The sequence below is a fragment of the Entelurus aequoreus genome, linkage group LG08, assembly GCF_033978785.1.
Source record: "Entelurus aequoreus isolate RoL-2023_Sb linkage group LG08, RoL_Eaeq_v1.1, whole genome shotgun sequence".
In the NCBI taxonomy this organism is placed as follows: Eukaryota; Metazoa; Chordata; class Actinopteri; order Syngnathiformes; family Syngnathidae; genus Entelurus; species Entelurus aequoreus.
The window spans coordinates 17,717,620-17,734,718 of record NC_084738.1 but is presented as its reverse complement, the minus strand read 5'-3'; the positions used below and the strand labels follow the sequence as shown (position 1 = coordinate 17,734,718).

The 17,099-nt window shown below is 37.0% G+C and overlaps 1 protein-coding gene across 1 annotated transcript; it reads left to right on the top strand.

The window, feature by feature from the left end:
* Nucleotides 1–1,651: 1,651 nt before the first annotated feature.
* On the top strand, nt 1,652–5,753 carry LOC133655539 (testisin-like). The gene is made up of 6 exons (XM_062055785.1): nt 1,652–1,752; nt 4,203–4,223; nt 4,530–4,692; nt 4,769–5,037; nt 5,112–5,257; nt 5,341–5,753. Exons 1-6 carry the CDS (start codon nt 1,743–1,745, stop codon nt 5,647–5,649), a joined length of 918 nt encoding a protein of 305 aa, XP_061911769.1. The 5' UTR covers nt 1,652–1,742; the 3' UTR covers nt 5,650–5,753.
* Nucleotides 5,754–17,099: the final 11,346 nt, after the last annotated feature.

The following is a 17,099-nucleotide window of genomic DNA, read 5'->3' as shown; positions in this document are numbered from 1 at the left end:
CCGACTCATCGTGTAAATAAAAACTTTTACCTATCGGCATATTACGGATACTGCAACAGCAGAAGTCAGACTGATTTGCAGGTGTGTAATTTGTTGTGAGTTTATGCACTGTGTTGGTTTTGTTCTTCGAACAAGGTGATGTTCATGCACGGTTCATTTTGTGCACCAGTAAAAAAACATGGTAACACTTTAGTATGGGGAACATATTCACCATTAGTTAGTTGCTTATTAACATGCAAATTAGTAACATATTGGCTCTTAACTAGTCATTATTAAGTACTTATTAATGCCTTATTCGGCATGGCCTTATTATAACCCTAACCCTCTAACCCTGGCCCTAGCCCTAATCCTTTTTTTGATTGATTGATTGAAACTTTTATTAGTAGATTGCACAGTATAGTACATATTCCCTACAATTGACCACTAAATGGTAACACCCAAATAACTTTTTCAACTTGTTTAAGTTGGGGTCCCTAACCAAATAACTCTAAATGAAGGCTTTGTTACTTAGAATATGTTCCCCTAGTGTCCAAAAAACTCTAAATTAAGTCTTTGTTACTTAGAATATGTTCCCCATACTAAAGTGTTACTAAAAACATATAACTTTGCCTTGAATTTGAAAAAAACCCAACATTTATTTTTCACTAAAGAAGGATTCGGTGAATGCGCATATGAAACTGGTGGGGTTCGGTACCTCCAACAAGGTTAAGAACCACTGATATATATATATATATATATATATATATATATATATATATATATATATATATATATATATATATATATATATATATATATATATATATATATATATATATATATATATATATATATATATATGAATGCGCATATGAAACTGGTGGGGTTCGGTACCTCCAACAAGGTTAAGAACCACTGATATATATATATATATATACATTTATTTTTCACTAAAGAAGGGTTCGGTGAATGCGCATATGAAACTGGTGGGGTTCGGTACCTCCAACAAGGTTAAGAACCACTGATATATATATATATATATATATATATATATATATATATATATATATATATATATATATATATATATATATATATATATATATATATATATATATATATCAGTGGTATGATATATATATATATATATATATATATATATATATATATATATATATATATATATATATATATATATATATATATATATATATCAGTGGTTCTTAACCTTGTTGGAGGTACCGAACCCCACCAGTTTCATATGCGCATTCACCGAACCCTTCTTTAGTGAAAAATAAATGTATATATATATATATATATATATATATATATATATATATATATATATATATATAGTCAAGGTTTCTGTGGTTTATCCGTTACACAGTGCTCAATACCGGGGTAGAGCGGAATATACGTTAGGTTTTATAAATAAAAAGGAAACCTGCGAAACAGGCTTGTAGGGATGATATAGCCTCTGTATTTTTCCCTGACCTAACATATATATATATATATATATATATATATATGATAGATTCTATGGACTGGTTTGTTCTTAGTGAACAGTTTATTTAACAAAATAATTGCTACTACAAAATATATAGTCGTCAATACGGCAAGTCTTGGCAGCAAGGGCTGCAGTTGCGCGATTTGCGGCAGTGATTGAGCGACAGAGAGCGAGAGCTCCACCCTAAGGCATTATCTCCTGGGCACCCAGCTGCTGTCTAATTACAAAATACAAACAAGAGAGAGACACAAGTCAAATGGACACAGGTGAGTGCGGTGCACGTAATATTAGTCATTTGCTGTTATGCCCGCCCCTTTTGTGAACTGTGAAATGTGGTGGAAACACAAACCAAACACTTCTACAGGAACCATAACTTCCTGAACCTTTGGTGGAAAAGAGCCTAAGACTTAAAAAAGTTTACACATTTTTTATGGCGTACTCTTACACTTAAATTCAATAATTTTGGGGCGTTAGCTCTTTCATTTGACCTCCCATTAGCTCCCTTTTCATCACATCCCTTTGTGCACAATAGCTCCTGCACTTTAGAACCACGGACTCCTCTTCTTGAAACTCCCCACACGACCCAGTACCATGTTTCCCCATCTAATTCAAAGTGTTAATTAGTAAACAGCAAGGCTGCAACGATTAGTCGACATTATCGACAATAAAGTGTGTAGCCGACAATCACAATCCGGCCGGAAATGGGTCGTTCGCCAAAACATGGCGAGTGTTAACATGTAAAGTGTGATGATATTTCCTCTTATTCTTGTTAAAAACATGAATACCATGCTCATTTGGCAAAGCAGACCTCGTTTTTATGGCAGTACATCTGTGATACGCGAGCATTTAAAGCGGAGACATGATGTTGGACATTTGGAGGAAGGATGCGGACACAGCCTCGGTAAGAGTGTTGTTAGCTTCTACTTTGCTAGCTAGCTAACAAGAGTGAGCTCCAGGTTTTGTGAAAAATTACTTTTTAACTATCATTTTTAGCCAAAGTCAGCCAGCTAAACTTTGTCTACATCAATTCAAGTACGTTTTAAAGCAGTGTCAATTTGCAATGCCGTCAAAAAATAGGCACTTTAAACAAAACACGAACTACGCACGAGTGCACACAGACAGACAGGCACCAATGCAGATGCATCAAAAGATTAAACAACTATTAAATAGCCAACATTTTAAGAATTAATAAAATATACAATTATACACATTGAGTTTATTGTAGTGCTAAAACTGCCAAAAGTTAATCAATAGTCAATATACCAGTGTGCAGCTTTTTAAACATCACAAAATGCTTAATGCATTTTTGAGGAAGTTAGATTTTGTGGTTTGTCTTTGGTTTTCATTGCTGCTATTTTAACTGTTTTTTAAGTACATACACAGGGTTTATTGTTTTTTTTTTAGCACTTTGCCGTTTCTTTCTTTTAAATGGACAACAATTTATTAGTCATTTTAATTTTTGTAACAGCTGAATGAGCAGCATAGTTAGCAGCAAAATACATATTTGTGAATGAATTAATCAACGTTGTTGTTGGTAAGCACATACCTAAAATAACTTAAGCTGCATTTAGAAGTCGATGGAAAAATTAGAGCCATTAAATATGTGCACATACTCTACTATTTGATAAGTGGACAAATCGTAAAGATAATCGTTGACTTATCGACTATCAAAATAATTGTTAGTTGCAGCCCTGGTTCACAGAGTCCTTTCTACCTATCTTCAAAAATCTGACATGTTGTATATGATGCAAGTGTCTTCCTCTCTTGTTGCCTTATATGTATTTGACTTTATTAAATGGATTTATCTTAATGTTTGGAAATACAAATACAAATAGAAATAGCACTATTGATAATTAATAATATTAATAATTACCTCTATTATGAACAATACAATTGTTTTAAATGCAACAATACATATATGTAATGATAATTTGAATTACAAAAGAAAACAGATAAATTGGGCGGAAGAAAAAGAAGCGAACTATATTAACCTTGTAGATTGTTATAGTAAATATAGCTTTGGCTTTGTCAGTGTGCCGTGTTTTACCCAGTTTACCCTAGAGTAACAACATTAATATACGTTTCATAAAACTTTTTATTATTATATACATGAGTGTATGTACGCATATGTGCTTGTATAGAGAAGAAGAAGGCGAAACGTCTTCTAAGACAAACCAAACAGTCCAGTTGCGATCAATTAAATGCCCTGAGAATGTTGAAGATATAGTTTACTGGCATTGCTTACCCCGCTCACATACGCTACTAAGGAGCTGTGATTGGGTATAATCTGAACTTCTTCCACCCATCTACAAGACAAAATCAATTACAATTGGATTTCGTTTCTTTTAACATTTATGGATCGTTCTAATTTAATGACTAAAGCGTCAGTTGATTTCGTCATCGTCTTAATCGATTTGTTTTGTTCCAGTAACTAAAATGAAAATGATTCGTCAAACGAATTAACACAGGATTTCAACTATGGGAATGAAAAATATGTTAACATACTCTGTCAGCGTTGGCTGGTGGTTAGGAGTTGATAGTTTTTTTGTTATTGGTGTGTGTTTGCACACTGGAAGGACTTAAGTTGACACAGTCCAATCACTGATTGAATAGCCTTTGCAAAGGTTTGTGCAAAATGGTAATAAACCGTATAAACCTATATTGTATTGCTTGTATCTGACCCTAATTGACTCCCTTTTGCATTGTATTTCCACAGACTCACATGCTCAGCTGGATGGTGAGTACCACTTGTTTACACAGGCTTATCGAGTGATACTTATGAACACAACACATGTTTCCATATATAATATCATAGTTCCCTTTGCTGAAACATTAATATTCAACTTAGCTCTTAAGTCACAAGAAAATTACCTAAGGACAACCAACATGTTCAAAGCTTCACTGTGACAGTAAGAAAAACAGCGGCAATTACAAAGAAAATTATTTCTGATGTGGCATTTGGTTTAAAGAATTTATGAACAATCAGTCTGATTAAATCCATATTCTTTCCTGATGATTACAACAAAAGTTTATCTCTTTTTAGTATGTGGGATCACTCCAGTGAGAACGAGGATAGTTGGAGGTGAAGATGCTCAAGAAGGAAGTTGGCCTTGGCAGGCCAGTCTGCAGTTTTTTGGAAGCCATAATTGTGGTGGTTCCCTCATAAACAAAGAGTGGGTGTTGTGTGCAGCCCACTGCTTCTCTGGGTGGGTCACCTGAACATGATATCATATATATTTTGAAACTACTTGCACCATCTAACCTTTGGCGTTGTCTCTGTAGATCAAGTGTTTCTCCATGGACAGTTTCTCTTGGTCGTCAGAACCTGGATGGCCTCAACCTAAACGAAGTGTCCAGAACTGTTCAAACAATCATTTTGCATCCGGGCTTTGACTCCTCTACCTTTGACAACGACATCGCTCTGCTTAAACTTACCTCACCGGTCAATTTCACAGACTACATCAGACCTGTGTGTCTGGCAGCCAGTAGCAGTAACTTCATCAGTGGTACTGATAGCTGGGTCACTGGTTGGGGAAGAATCCAGGAGGGAGGTAATGTACTTTATTAGTAATGGAATATAAGTTTATTTTGACTACAACTAAAATACTTTTTCTGTACTGTTTAGTGTTACTCCCCTTCCCTCAAACTCTACAAGAAGTGGAGGTTCCAGTTGTGGGAAACAGACAGTGTAACTGCCAGTATGGTGTAGGTTCTATTACAGACAACATGATCTGTGCTGGTTTACTTGAAGGAGGAAAAGATGCGTGTCAGGTAGATAACTTCTTTACATTTACCTTTTTGGTTTGAAATAATTCATGTATGATTTGACACACGATTCCTCTCCACACATTCAGGGCGACTCAGGAGGTCCAATGATGAGCGAGCAGAATTTAATCTGGATCCAGTCTGGAATTGTCAGTTTTGGTATTGGCTGTGCCAGACCTGATCTGTCAGGAGTTTATACCAGAGTGTCCCGCTACCAGTCCTGGATCAACTCACACATCAGTTCTGATCAGCCAGGCTTTGTCCAGTTCAGCTCTGATGGGCTGGATACTGACAGCAGCTTCACATGCCCTGGTCTTTCTCTTCCTGTTTCTCATGATGACTCATCTTGGACCTCAGGTTCTGGTTTCTCAAGCGGTGAAGGTTCGTCCCCTGAGTAACATTCAATTTATTTATTACATAAATAAATTGCTGTAATTAATATAAATACAGCAGGAGTCTTAACTGATTTGCACGACGATAAAGTGTTCTTCAAGTGTCACAGTTTTCCTAAGGCCCATGGTATAGCATGAAATGATACATCCTGAAAGAAGTTGCATTTCAAATTGTATATTACAAATTGTGCAGCGATGTCCAAATGAGACTTTTAATAATTATGTAGACATGAACATGTCATTCATTAAGAGCATCATAGATCTAGTTATTGAACCATTTGTAATGTATCATTCATGAAAGGAGAATTCCCGGATCACATGAATATTGCTAAAAAAATACCACTTCACAAAAGGGGAAATTACACACCAATATCACTGCTTCCAGAGTTTTCGAAAATCTAAGAGAAATAGTTTGCTGTTGGGTTACCGCAAAAACAATATAAAAGTAGGTATAATATTTTAAGCAATATTAAAAATGGGGTTGTGTTCTAATCACTCAGTTACAACACCAATAATTGATTTGGCGGAAGCAATTTCAACAGCAATAGATAAAAATATATATATATATACAGTATATTTAGTAAGTGTTTTTGTAGCTCCTCCAAAGGTGTTTGATACGCTTGATCATAAATTATTATAGTACAAATTGTACAAATATGGAATAAGAGGAGTGGCACATGAGTGGCTTAGAAGTTACTTGAAGGACAGAAAAAAGTTGTTAACAATAGTAAATCCGTATGACATAATATTAGTTGTGGAATCCTACAAGGATCGGTCTTTGGGCCTATAGTGTTTCTTATGTATGTAATTGATATCACTATGGTTTCCAAACTGTTTAGGTCTATTTTATTTGCAGACGACACAAATGTATTTTATTTGGAACAAAATATTGAAGATGTGTCAGAGGTGGTTGAAAACCAGTTAATCAAAATTTAAAGATGATTTGATGTAAATAGGTTATCCTTGAATTCTAGTAAAACTAAGTTTATGATTATTTTTTTTGTAGTAGTAGGAAAATTGTAGATGCTTGTTATATGTTGAAGGAGTTGAGATTCAAATAACAAAAAATAATTAAGTTTTGGGGTGTTATGATTGACAAAAAAATATATCATTAAAATCACAAACTACACAAAGGTTAAAATATCTCAAACTAATTATATTTAACACAAGGTGAAGGAATTTCTAAATGAAAAAGAATTGTATATTCTATATAATTCACTGATTGTTCCATATCTGACATACCTGTAGCAGTGGCACGGCCTCACCTGCCATCATGGAAAGAAAAAAAAAGTAAAAAGAAAAAAAATTAATTAAATTGTTATATGTATCCAGTGATTATACTAAAGTTATTTTCCATTTAACTTCACCAGTTTTAGATTATTTTTATTTTTATTTTCACATTTGCCGTTCAAATACTGAGAAGAGACGGTGCGGTGATCAGCAGCCAGTTGAGGCACGTCACTGATTTGTGCCTCAACATGGATTGTGCACAATGACTCGGCTAACTGCTGAGCTGCTGTGCAGTGAGACTGTATTGCTATATGAATTATATTATACATTTCCATAGTTTAGTTAGCTGAGGTATATAATGTACAGTGTATTTTGTCAACAACTGTATGTGTGTAACATATTTATTGTGCTGAGCGATCATAAAACTGGAGGCTCGTCTCATAACCCCGCCTCCTGGTGCCAAGCACCTCCGCCGCAGAATGCACCGCCCGACGGGAGCGCCACACCAACCAAAACCCACACCCAAACCCTCCACGTGCGAGACCGAATCCACCCAAAAAAAGTCACTTAACAAGAAGCCAAAAAGTGCAAAAACAACAATGCTCGCGCGGCACGCCGTAGGAGCCGTGAACAGGGACACAACATTAGGTACACCTGCAGACTGAAGCGCGGATTTCATATTTCATTCATTCACAACTCTTCCAACACGAACACCACTGCTCCCGCACTTATAAGTAAAGGTAAGACCATAATAACGTTTTTTTTATTAAATGTGCTTTTTTGTGTGCTACAGTTTGTAAGTGTAAAGTTAAAGTTAAGTATACCAATGATTGTCACACACACACTAGGTGTGGTGAAATGTGTCCTCTGCATTTGACCCATCCCCTTGTTCACCCCCTGGGAGGTGAGGGGAGCAGTGGGCAGCAGTGGCGCCGTGCCTGGGAATAATTTTTGGTGATTTAACCCCCAATTCCAACCCTTGATGCTGAGTGCCAAGCAGGGAAGAATGCTCGTATGAGCTTTTAAACATAACCCGTTAACTGCTGCAAATCAAATGGTGAATAAGATACTCTTTAGGGTTCATATGTTTGTAAATCTGACTGTGATGAAGTCAGTGCCTCACCTGACATGAACCTCACCGCACGCCACTGACCTGTAGTGTGTTGAGGTGTGGGGTAGTGCCTGTAAAACATATTTAAATCCAATCTTACTTTTACAGAAAAGAGCTGTAAGAGTCATTAGTGGAAATGCATACAGGGAACCCCCAAATCTAATATTCAAAGAGTTAAACTTACGGAAATTTCATGAACTGGTTGAGTACAATATCCTAAAAATCATGTATAAAAAGCATAGAAAAATGTGACCAAACATCCAGAACAGATATGAAAACAGAGAAAGTAACTATAATCTAAAAGGAGGATTCCAGTTTAGAACAACGACAATGGAAAGAAGTATTTCAATCAAAGGTGGAACAAAACAATGTAAAACCTTTTCTGTATTAAAAAAAATTAAAATCATGATGAAAATATATGTTGGGTAAAACAATGTTTGATTTATTTATTTGTTTATTTTGTTTTATGTTGTGAATTGGAAATATGGCATTGTAGTCTCCCAAATTAAACAACAAATGCTCTAATTGTGTCAATACGCGACAGATTTTTATATGTGTGTACTTCTCTCTTCTCTTTTTCATTCATGAATTGCTTTAATGTTATGTTGATTTTTTTTTTTTTGATGAAATAAAAATGGAAATGGAAAAATTAGCTCAGCTCACTTTGTTTTGTATTTCTCATTGACTATTTTTTCTTCTGTTTGACAAGGACAAGTGACTATGTTACCACAGTGCTTTGCAATTGTTTTTGTTACGCCAATTTGTTTTTTTGGCAATATATCATTTGAGGGGGAAAAAATACCTCTTTTGAGCATCACAACTTTGTTATAAGACATACAACTTCACAATACCAGTAAGTATAGCTAATAATACATTTTAATTGCTCTTTTCAAGATAACATTTAGGTTTTAAAGCTTAAATATAATGTCTTACGTCAGGGGTGTCAAACTCAAATACAGAGTGGGCCAAAATTTAAAACTGAACAAAGCCGCGGGCCAAGGTTTAACAAATTAACCTTTAACGTACTCTACGAGCTATCGTCACGTCCGCTTTTCATCCATTCTAACATCGTTCAGACCCAGTCACAAGATATGTGCGGCTTCTGTACGCACAAACGAGCGATTGCAACACATACTTCATCAACAGCGATACAGGTTACACTGAGGGTGCCAGTATAAAAAACATTAAGACTGTTACAAATATGCGCCACAGTGTGAATCCACACCAAACAAGAATGACAAACACATTTCGGGAGAACATCCGCACCGTGACACAACATAAACACAACAGAACAAATACCCAGAATCCTTTGCAGCACTATCTCTTCCGGGATGCTACAAAATACACCCCCGCTACCACCAAACCTCCCCCCCCCCCCACACACACACCTTGTAGCGTCCCGGAAGAGTTAGTGCTGCAAAGGGTTCTGGTTTGGTGTGGATTCACAGTGTGGCGTATATTTCTAACAGTGTTAAAGTTTTTTATTCGGCTACCCTCAGTGTAACCTGTATTGCTGTTGATGAAGTATGCGTTGCATTCTAATATGTGTGCGTGCAGAAGCCGCACATGTTATGTGACTGGGCCAGCACTCGTTTGGCTGGCTGGCGTTTGGAAGACTCCCGGGAGGATCGGCGGGCCAGCTTTAATGTTAATTTGATATCGCCTCAAGGGCCAAGTGAAATTACACGGCAGGCCAAACTTGGCCCGCGGGCCAGAGTTTGACACCCATGTCTTACGTCAAAGAATCTTACCAAGGCAATTTTGACTTGTTGTATTGGCAGATTTTTTTTTTCTCACTACAAGCTAAAATAACTTTCAGAATTTCTTTTTACTCTTTTTTTTAAGAGGGGTATTTTTTCCAGTGAAGATAAGTTACTTTATTTATCCCACAATGGGGAAAGTATGTGGTTGCAGTGCAGATACAAAAAGTCAACAAAAATGTTGTTGAACAGAAGAGGGGAATATGAAAGAACACAAATGGACATACAAGACATTAAAAAGGAGCACTTCAGCTGTGCCATTTCTACATTGAGCAACAAAAGTAAAACACAAACTAAAAAATGAGCCATAAATAATACATATTGCGCACATACGATTGCACCATGCATAGACAAACAACAAAACAAAACAAAAACATTTAAACACCCATATAGACCGTGGTGGCCTCTGTAGTGCTCCATGCCACCGCCTGCTGAGGTGGGTGGGGGCAGAACGGCCATAGACAGGAAATGACCCAACAAAGCAACCAAGACAGCCAACTCCATCCCAGGCTGCCCGCGAGTGTTCGGCCAAAGTCCAGTCCGCGCGAATAAGCGACAATGCGTCCAGGGAGGCGGAATCGTCCGATACATACTCATTCAGCAAAGGCTCTGTGAAGCTTGTCCTCTGCATCTTCTCCGGCCACTCCACGTGGACTCTGGTGCGGCAGAGAGCCAGCAGTTGGTCTCCGGTGCAAACATTGCAATGGACAAAAGGCTTCCCGGAGGCATTTTCAGAAGATCACCAAAAAAAACACCATAGAAGTTACTAAAATGCCATACCTTATTGTGCATTCCCAAATTGGCCCGGACCAAAAGGCAAACAACACATGGAAACAAAAGGGATTAGTCAAGAACACAAAAGGAGGATAAACAAGAGCTCAGAGCTTCTGCAACCGACACAATGGGAAAACCTCCTTCCTCGTAAGTTTGTACATCGCTTTGTGATGTAATGGAACTTTATTGTCAATGCACTTGAAAAGTACAACGAAATTATATTGTTGGTACAAACTGGTGTTGTAACCAGAGGTGGGTAGAGTAGCCAGAAATTGTACTCAAGTAAGAGTACTGTTACTTTAGAGATGTATTACTCAAGTAAAAGTAAGGAGTAGTCACCCAAATATTTACTTGAGTAAAAGTAAAAAGTATGTTGTGAAAAAACTACTCAAGTACTGAGTAACTGATGAGTAACCTGTTCGTTTAATGATGACGGCAACAAATAATGCACACAAACATAAAAATAGCAATGAGCAAATTAGTTTAGTTTAGTCTTTATTTGAAGGGACAATGTACAGAAACATTAAGCTCAAAGACAGATATGTTCTGTACCAGATTATAGCTAAATAGCTCATTTCCATCTGCAGTCCCTGGCTACCTAAATTAAAGGGATACAAAAATCATGCAATAAAATTATGACAATAAAATCATACACAGGTATTAAGAAAAAAGTCATAAAATGCCCTTTCATGGACACATACTTAATATACAATACAACCACACCTCATTTACATCATCACACAAAGACAATACATGCTTTTGTTCACATCTGTCATCATTTGTAAAAACAACCTTGATTTTAACACACACACCTCACAATTTACAATAAAAATGCTCTCATGGATAAATATAATACACATTAGGTTGATGTGTCAAACATAATGCCCATCTTAGTGACCGTGTGAGCAGCTTTGATTGCTCCAAAGCCACTTTTTAACTTCAATTGTGAATGAAGAGTAATCTGTGAGACTTTTCAAGTTTGTTGTGAGGTCGTTCCATTCCTTTATGGCTTTATATGAAAAGGCTGATTGTGCAAAAGAGGTTTTACATCTGGGTATGCTACACTGCCCCCTGGTGGAGGCTCATGTGTTTCTAGTTGTCACAGCAGATGTAAACTGGACAAAGTGCTTAAGTGGCGCTGGTGCAGTGTTATTTAAGATTCGATGGGCCATTCGTATTGATGCTAATCTTTGAATGTTAGCTAAATTTAACAATCTATATTTTTGGACAACTAAACAATGATGGTGGTGTTGTGGTTTTCGGTCAAGGATTTTGAGGGATTGTTTGTGCAAAGTTTCCAATGGCCTCAGTGTCATTTTGCTTGTCTGCGACCAACATACAATAATAAAAACGAGACATAATCATTGCATTAAAATAAGTTTGAGCTGCCTCCAGTGTTAATGAATTCCTGATACATATGAACGTTTTTATGTTGTATTTAAGACTCTGGCACATCTGTTTGATATGTTTTTTAAAGCCAAGTGTTGGCTCCAAAATGACACCCAGGTAACGATATTCACTAACATTTTGTATTATTTCCTTATTAGCCGTTATATTTGGAAAGGTAGACATTTTATATTTGTTTACAAAATACATTGTTGCAGTTTTCTTAATGTTTAATGTAAGACAAGAGTCATGTAGCCATCTCGCCACTTTCTCCATGGCTGCTGTAAGTTTTCTGGCAACCGTTTCAGCGTCCTTTCCCCAAGTATAAATAACCGTGTCATCTGCATACATCTGGATATTTACATCCTCACATACAGATGGCAGGTCATTTATATACATGGAGAAAAGAAGAGGGCCGATATTAGAGCCCTGTGGCAGGCCAATATCAGTAGCAGTGAGACTGGATGTTGTGTTATCAATACGGACACATTGGGTCCGACCAGATAGATATGACATAATCCAGGCCAGAGTATCTGTCGACAGTTTAAAAGATGTTAATTTTGTAAGTAACGTGGGGTGACTGACTGTATCGAATGCCTTGCGAAGGTCTAAGAATATTGCTCCAACTACACCTCCATTATCAAGGTTTTGTTTGATTGTTTCTAGTAGAAGGCAACATGCAGTTTCGGTCGAGTGATTTGCCCGAAACCCAAACTGCATGGGATGTAGGAGGTCTTCATAGTCCAAATGTTCTGTGAGTTGCTCAACGATCACTTTTTCTATTGCTTTGGATATAACGGGGAGAAGGCTAATTGGTCTGTAATTGTTGATGTCTTGTTTATTTCCTGCTTTATGGATTGGGATGATAGTGGCAGTTTTCAACGTGGTAGGGAAAGTGTTTTCTGTTATTGATTTATTTATCAATGTTGTTATAGGAGCAGTAAGACTATCTTTATACGTTTTTAGGAAGAATGTGTCCAGACCGTATATATCTCTAGATCGTGAGCTTGTTAATGCAGAGAGGATTTTGTTTACCTTTGTTTCATTTGTTAATTCTAAACTTAGTCCATCCTGAATAAATGGCAATTCTTTGCACTGATTTTGAGGGAATTTTTTATTCAGGGTTTGTACAGACTGGATGAAATGTTCATTAAAATGATTACTTATGTCCAGACTGTCTGTGATAGTAGTCCCATTGATATTTAATGTTATAGTGTTGTTTCTTGTTTGCTCTCTTCCAGTGAGTGTGTCAATGGTTTTCCATAACTGTCTAATGCAGTGATTTTCAACCTTTTTTAAGCCGCGGCACACTTTTTACATTTACAAAATCCTGCGGCACACCACCAACCAAAATGACACAAAATGACACTCTAACACAGTATATAATACATATAGTTAATAATATAGTTTTCTAAATGTATTTATACTCACTACTATTACAATGGCTTTACAAGCTCGCAGTATTAATGTTTCTGCCACAGTGTGGGACTTTTTTGATTTAGCTACGAGTTCAACAACAAGGTAGCAAGCTTTGAGGGCTCTCTTGTTTACCTTTGTGGTTTTTCTCAGAAAAGTTGCCTGTTTCTCATTGTTTGTACGTAAGCGTACAAAATAGTCCATCGGGGTGTTTTGTTTGGAGATGGCGTTTAAGCTTGCTTGGCACCATGGCGCTATTGGATAGCTTCTCACCACACACCAAGCACTGCGGAGTCGGTGCTGTCGCATCCCCGGTGAAAGTCAATCCAAATGAAAGATAGCTTTCGCTTTATTGCCTCGAGCTCACCGTCTTTTTTTATTTTGTAGACCACTCATACTAGAGCCTTCATCTGGGTCAGAATTTTGTCCAGGACCCTGTTCGCCATTTGCATTTTCCCTTCTCAAAAACTTCTCCATCACTGTCACTTGCTCGCCTCCTCTTGCTGCGATCCCAAACTGTCACTGTCACGTGATGCGCAGCGCTAACTCGATTGTCTTTACAGGTATTTATCGCCCTCTGCTGCCACCTACTGAAATAGATGAGTATTACATTATCTGCCGCACTTTAGTATAGCACGGACACCCGACAATGGTTAATTAGGAGATATTAAATAATTTCTCACGGCACACCTGACGATCTCTCGCGGCACACACACTGGTTGAAAATGACTGGTCTAATGTTCCCTTTTGCAGCTTTGATTAATTCTAAGTGAAAGTCAGCCCTAGACTTCCGCATAAGCATTGTAACTTTGTTCCTCAAACTTTTAAAAATCATACGATCCGTATTTAGACCTGTTTTAATTGCTCTTTTGAGAGCTGAGTCCCGATTTTTCATAAGAATCCAAATTGTTTCATTAATCCAAGGTATTTTTATTTTAGCACTTTTCTTTCTGGGTTTTGTTTTAGTGTATTTACAGATAATCTCTTTGATTTTTGTCATTAGGTCATCACAGGCATGTTCGGTGCTTGTCCAATTTATGTCACTCCATGGGACAGTTTTAAGTTCATTCTCTAGTAAGTGTTGGTCTTTTTTAGGGATATAGGGCAAGCACTTTTGTGTACCTTTTTGGCTGTGATACCTAAATCTTGACAACTTCCGTGTTATCAATGTGAGGTTATGATCTGATAAGCCTGTTAGTAAATTGTACGTTTTTTTAATGCGATCAGGTTTATTAGTAAATACCAAATCCAGCAAGGTTCGGGAGGAATATGCAATTCTAGTAGGGCTGCTTATCATTTGTGTCATGTAGAAGCCGTTTATAATGTCCTTAAATCAGAGCCAGGAATATCTCTTATGCAACTAAAACAATAATATATATTAAATAATAATACATTAAAATAAAAAAAATTAAGGCAAATTGAGCCACCATAACTTAACAGCACCATAGGCTCAGTAGGCATTCATTGATTGATTGAAACTTGTATTAGTAGATTGCACAGTACAGTACATATTCCGTACAATTGACCACTAAATGGTAACACCCCGATAAGTTTTTCAACGTTAATCAGTTACTTAATAAATGACCAAGTCGAGGTGATCTACCTCATATATACATATACATACACACACATATCATATATATATATATGTATATATATACATTTATATATACAGTATATAATTTATATTTATTTATTTTGCCGTTTTTGTTCACATGTTAAAGGTGTTTTAATGAATATACATGCATGTTTAACATATAGATTCCTTTCTTTCATGAAGACAAGAATATAAGTTGGTGTATTACCTGATTCTGATGACTTGCTTTGATAGGAATCAGACAGCAGTGCTGATAACGTCCACGTTTTCAAATGGAGGAGAAAAAAAGTTTCTCCTTTCTGTCTAATACCACATGAAAGTGGTTGGTTTTTGGCATCTTATTTGTCCAGCTTCCATATTCGTTTTTATACACTTCACAAGAAATACATTGGCGGCAAACTCCGTGGCTTGCTAGCTTGTTTGCACTGGCTTTCGGACACTCTTATTTTGTTAGCGCAGGCGCGATGGAGCAGCACTTTTATTGTGAAGACAGGAACTGTGTGGTCAGTCTTTAGGCTTTGAGAGAGGTACGGTTGAAATAAAAAAGTGTCTTTTTTCCTTCCCACTTTTGATTGATTGATTGAAACTTTTATTAGTAGATTTCACAGTACAGTACATATTCCGTACAATTGACTACTAGATGGTAACACCCGAATACGTTTTTCAACTTGTTTAAGTCGGGGTCCACGTGTGACGGTCATGTGACCGCCTGGCTCTGTTTGATTGGTCCAACGTCACCAGTGACTGCATGTGATTGGTGAAACGGAGTCAAACGTCACCAGTGACTGCATTTGATTGGTGAAACGCAGGCCTATACTCAAGTAAAAGTAAAAGTATGTTGCATTAAAACTACTCTTAGAAGTACAATTTATCCCAAAAGTTACTCAAGTAGATGTAACAGAGTAAATGTAGCGCGTTACTACCCACCTCTGGTTGTAACGATACCAATATTTTGGTACCGGTACCGGAACTAAAATTATTTCGGTACTTTTCTAAATAAAGGGGACCACAAAAAAAAATTGCATTATTGGCTTTATTTTTATTTTTTTTATCTTAGGGCACAATAAACATATATTCTTATTGCACTTAAGTCCTTAAATAAAATTGTGAACATACTAGACATATTGTCTTTTATTAGTAAGTAAACAAACAAAGACTCCTAATTTAGCTGCTGACGTATGCAGTAACATATTGTGTCATTTATCATTCTATTATTTTGTCAACATTATAAAGGACAAGTGGTAGAAAATGAATTATTAATCTACTTGTTCATTTACTGATAATATCTGCTTACTTTCTCTTTCAACATGTTCTATCTACACTTCTGTTAAAATGTATTAATCACTTATTCTTCTCTTGTTTGATACTTTACCTTAGTTTTGGATGATACCACACATTTAGGTATCGATCTGATAACAAGTCGTTACAGGATCATACATTGGTCATATTCAAAGTTCTCCAGGGACGTATTTCATGAATGTGTAGTGAAGCATGTTTAGCTATTCCTCGTCCTGTAGGGATGATACTTGTAAGAAACTTAATTTATTTGTCGCCATGGAGGCGAGGATTAGTGATTTAGAAGTAGCTAAAACACTGCAGACTTGGGCTGGATGTTAGCCGCTAGCTAGCTAGCCATGTCTTAAAGCATCTCTTCCTGAGGGCGTTTCAGTGTTATAACTTCACCTTTATCTTTAGTTTTTAAGCCAAAATGCGTCTGTTCTCTCTTTTCTGTCTACACACTGTGTCTGCTTGTAAGTACTACGTGATTGCGTGCCGCCGAACACGCTCCTCTGCTCGTAAACCAGCAATGACATGACGTGATGACGACGCGGGCGGGGGGGGGTGGCTGACTGGTACGTTTCAGAGGTGATATAGTACCGAAAATTATTAATTAGTAGCGCGGTACTATACTAATATCGGTATACCGTACAACCCTAGTACAAACAATTTCAAGATCGGACATACATCACACAGGGTAGACAGAATAGGAACACTGATGCATCGCCTCAAGAGCGGCACCTGTTACAATTTAGACCATTTTTGGGACTGCTTATGACATGTCATGCTGTTGCGATTTACTTGGGGCGGTATAGCTCGGTTGGTAGAGCAGCCGTGCCAGCAACTTGAGGGTTGCAGGTTCGATCCCCGCTTCCGCCATCCTAGGTACTGCCGTTGTGTCCTT

Coding starts and splice junctions, on each gene's coding strand:
- LOC133655539 (XM_062055785.1), top strand. Junction 4,224..4,529: donor CTCACATGCTCAGCTGGATG/GTGAGTACCACT, acceptor ATCTCTTTTTAG/TATGTGGGATCACTCCAGTG. Junction 5,258..5,340: donor GAGGAAAAGATGCGTGTCAG/GTAGATAACTTC, acceptor CCACACATTCAG/GGCGACTCAGGAGGTCCAAT.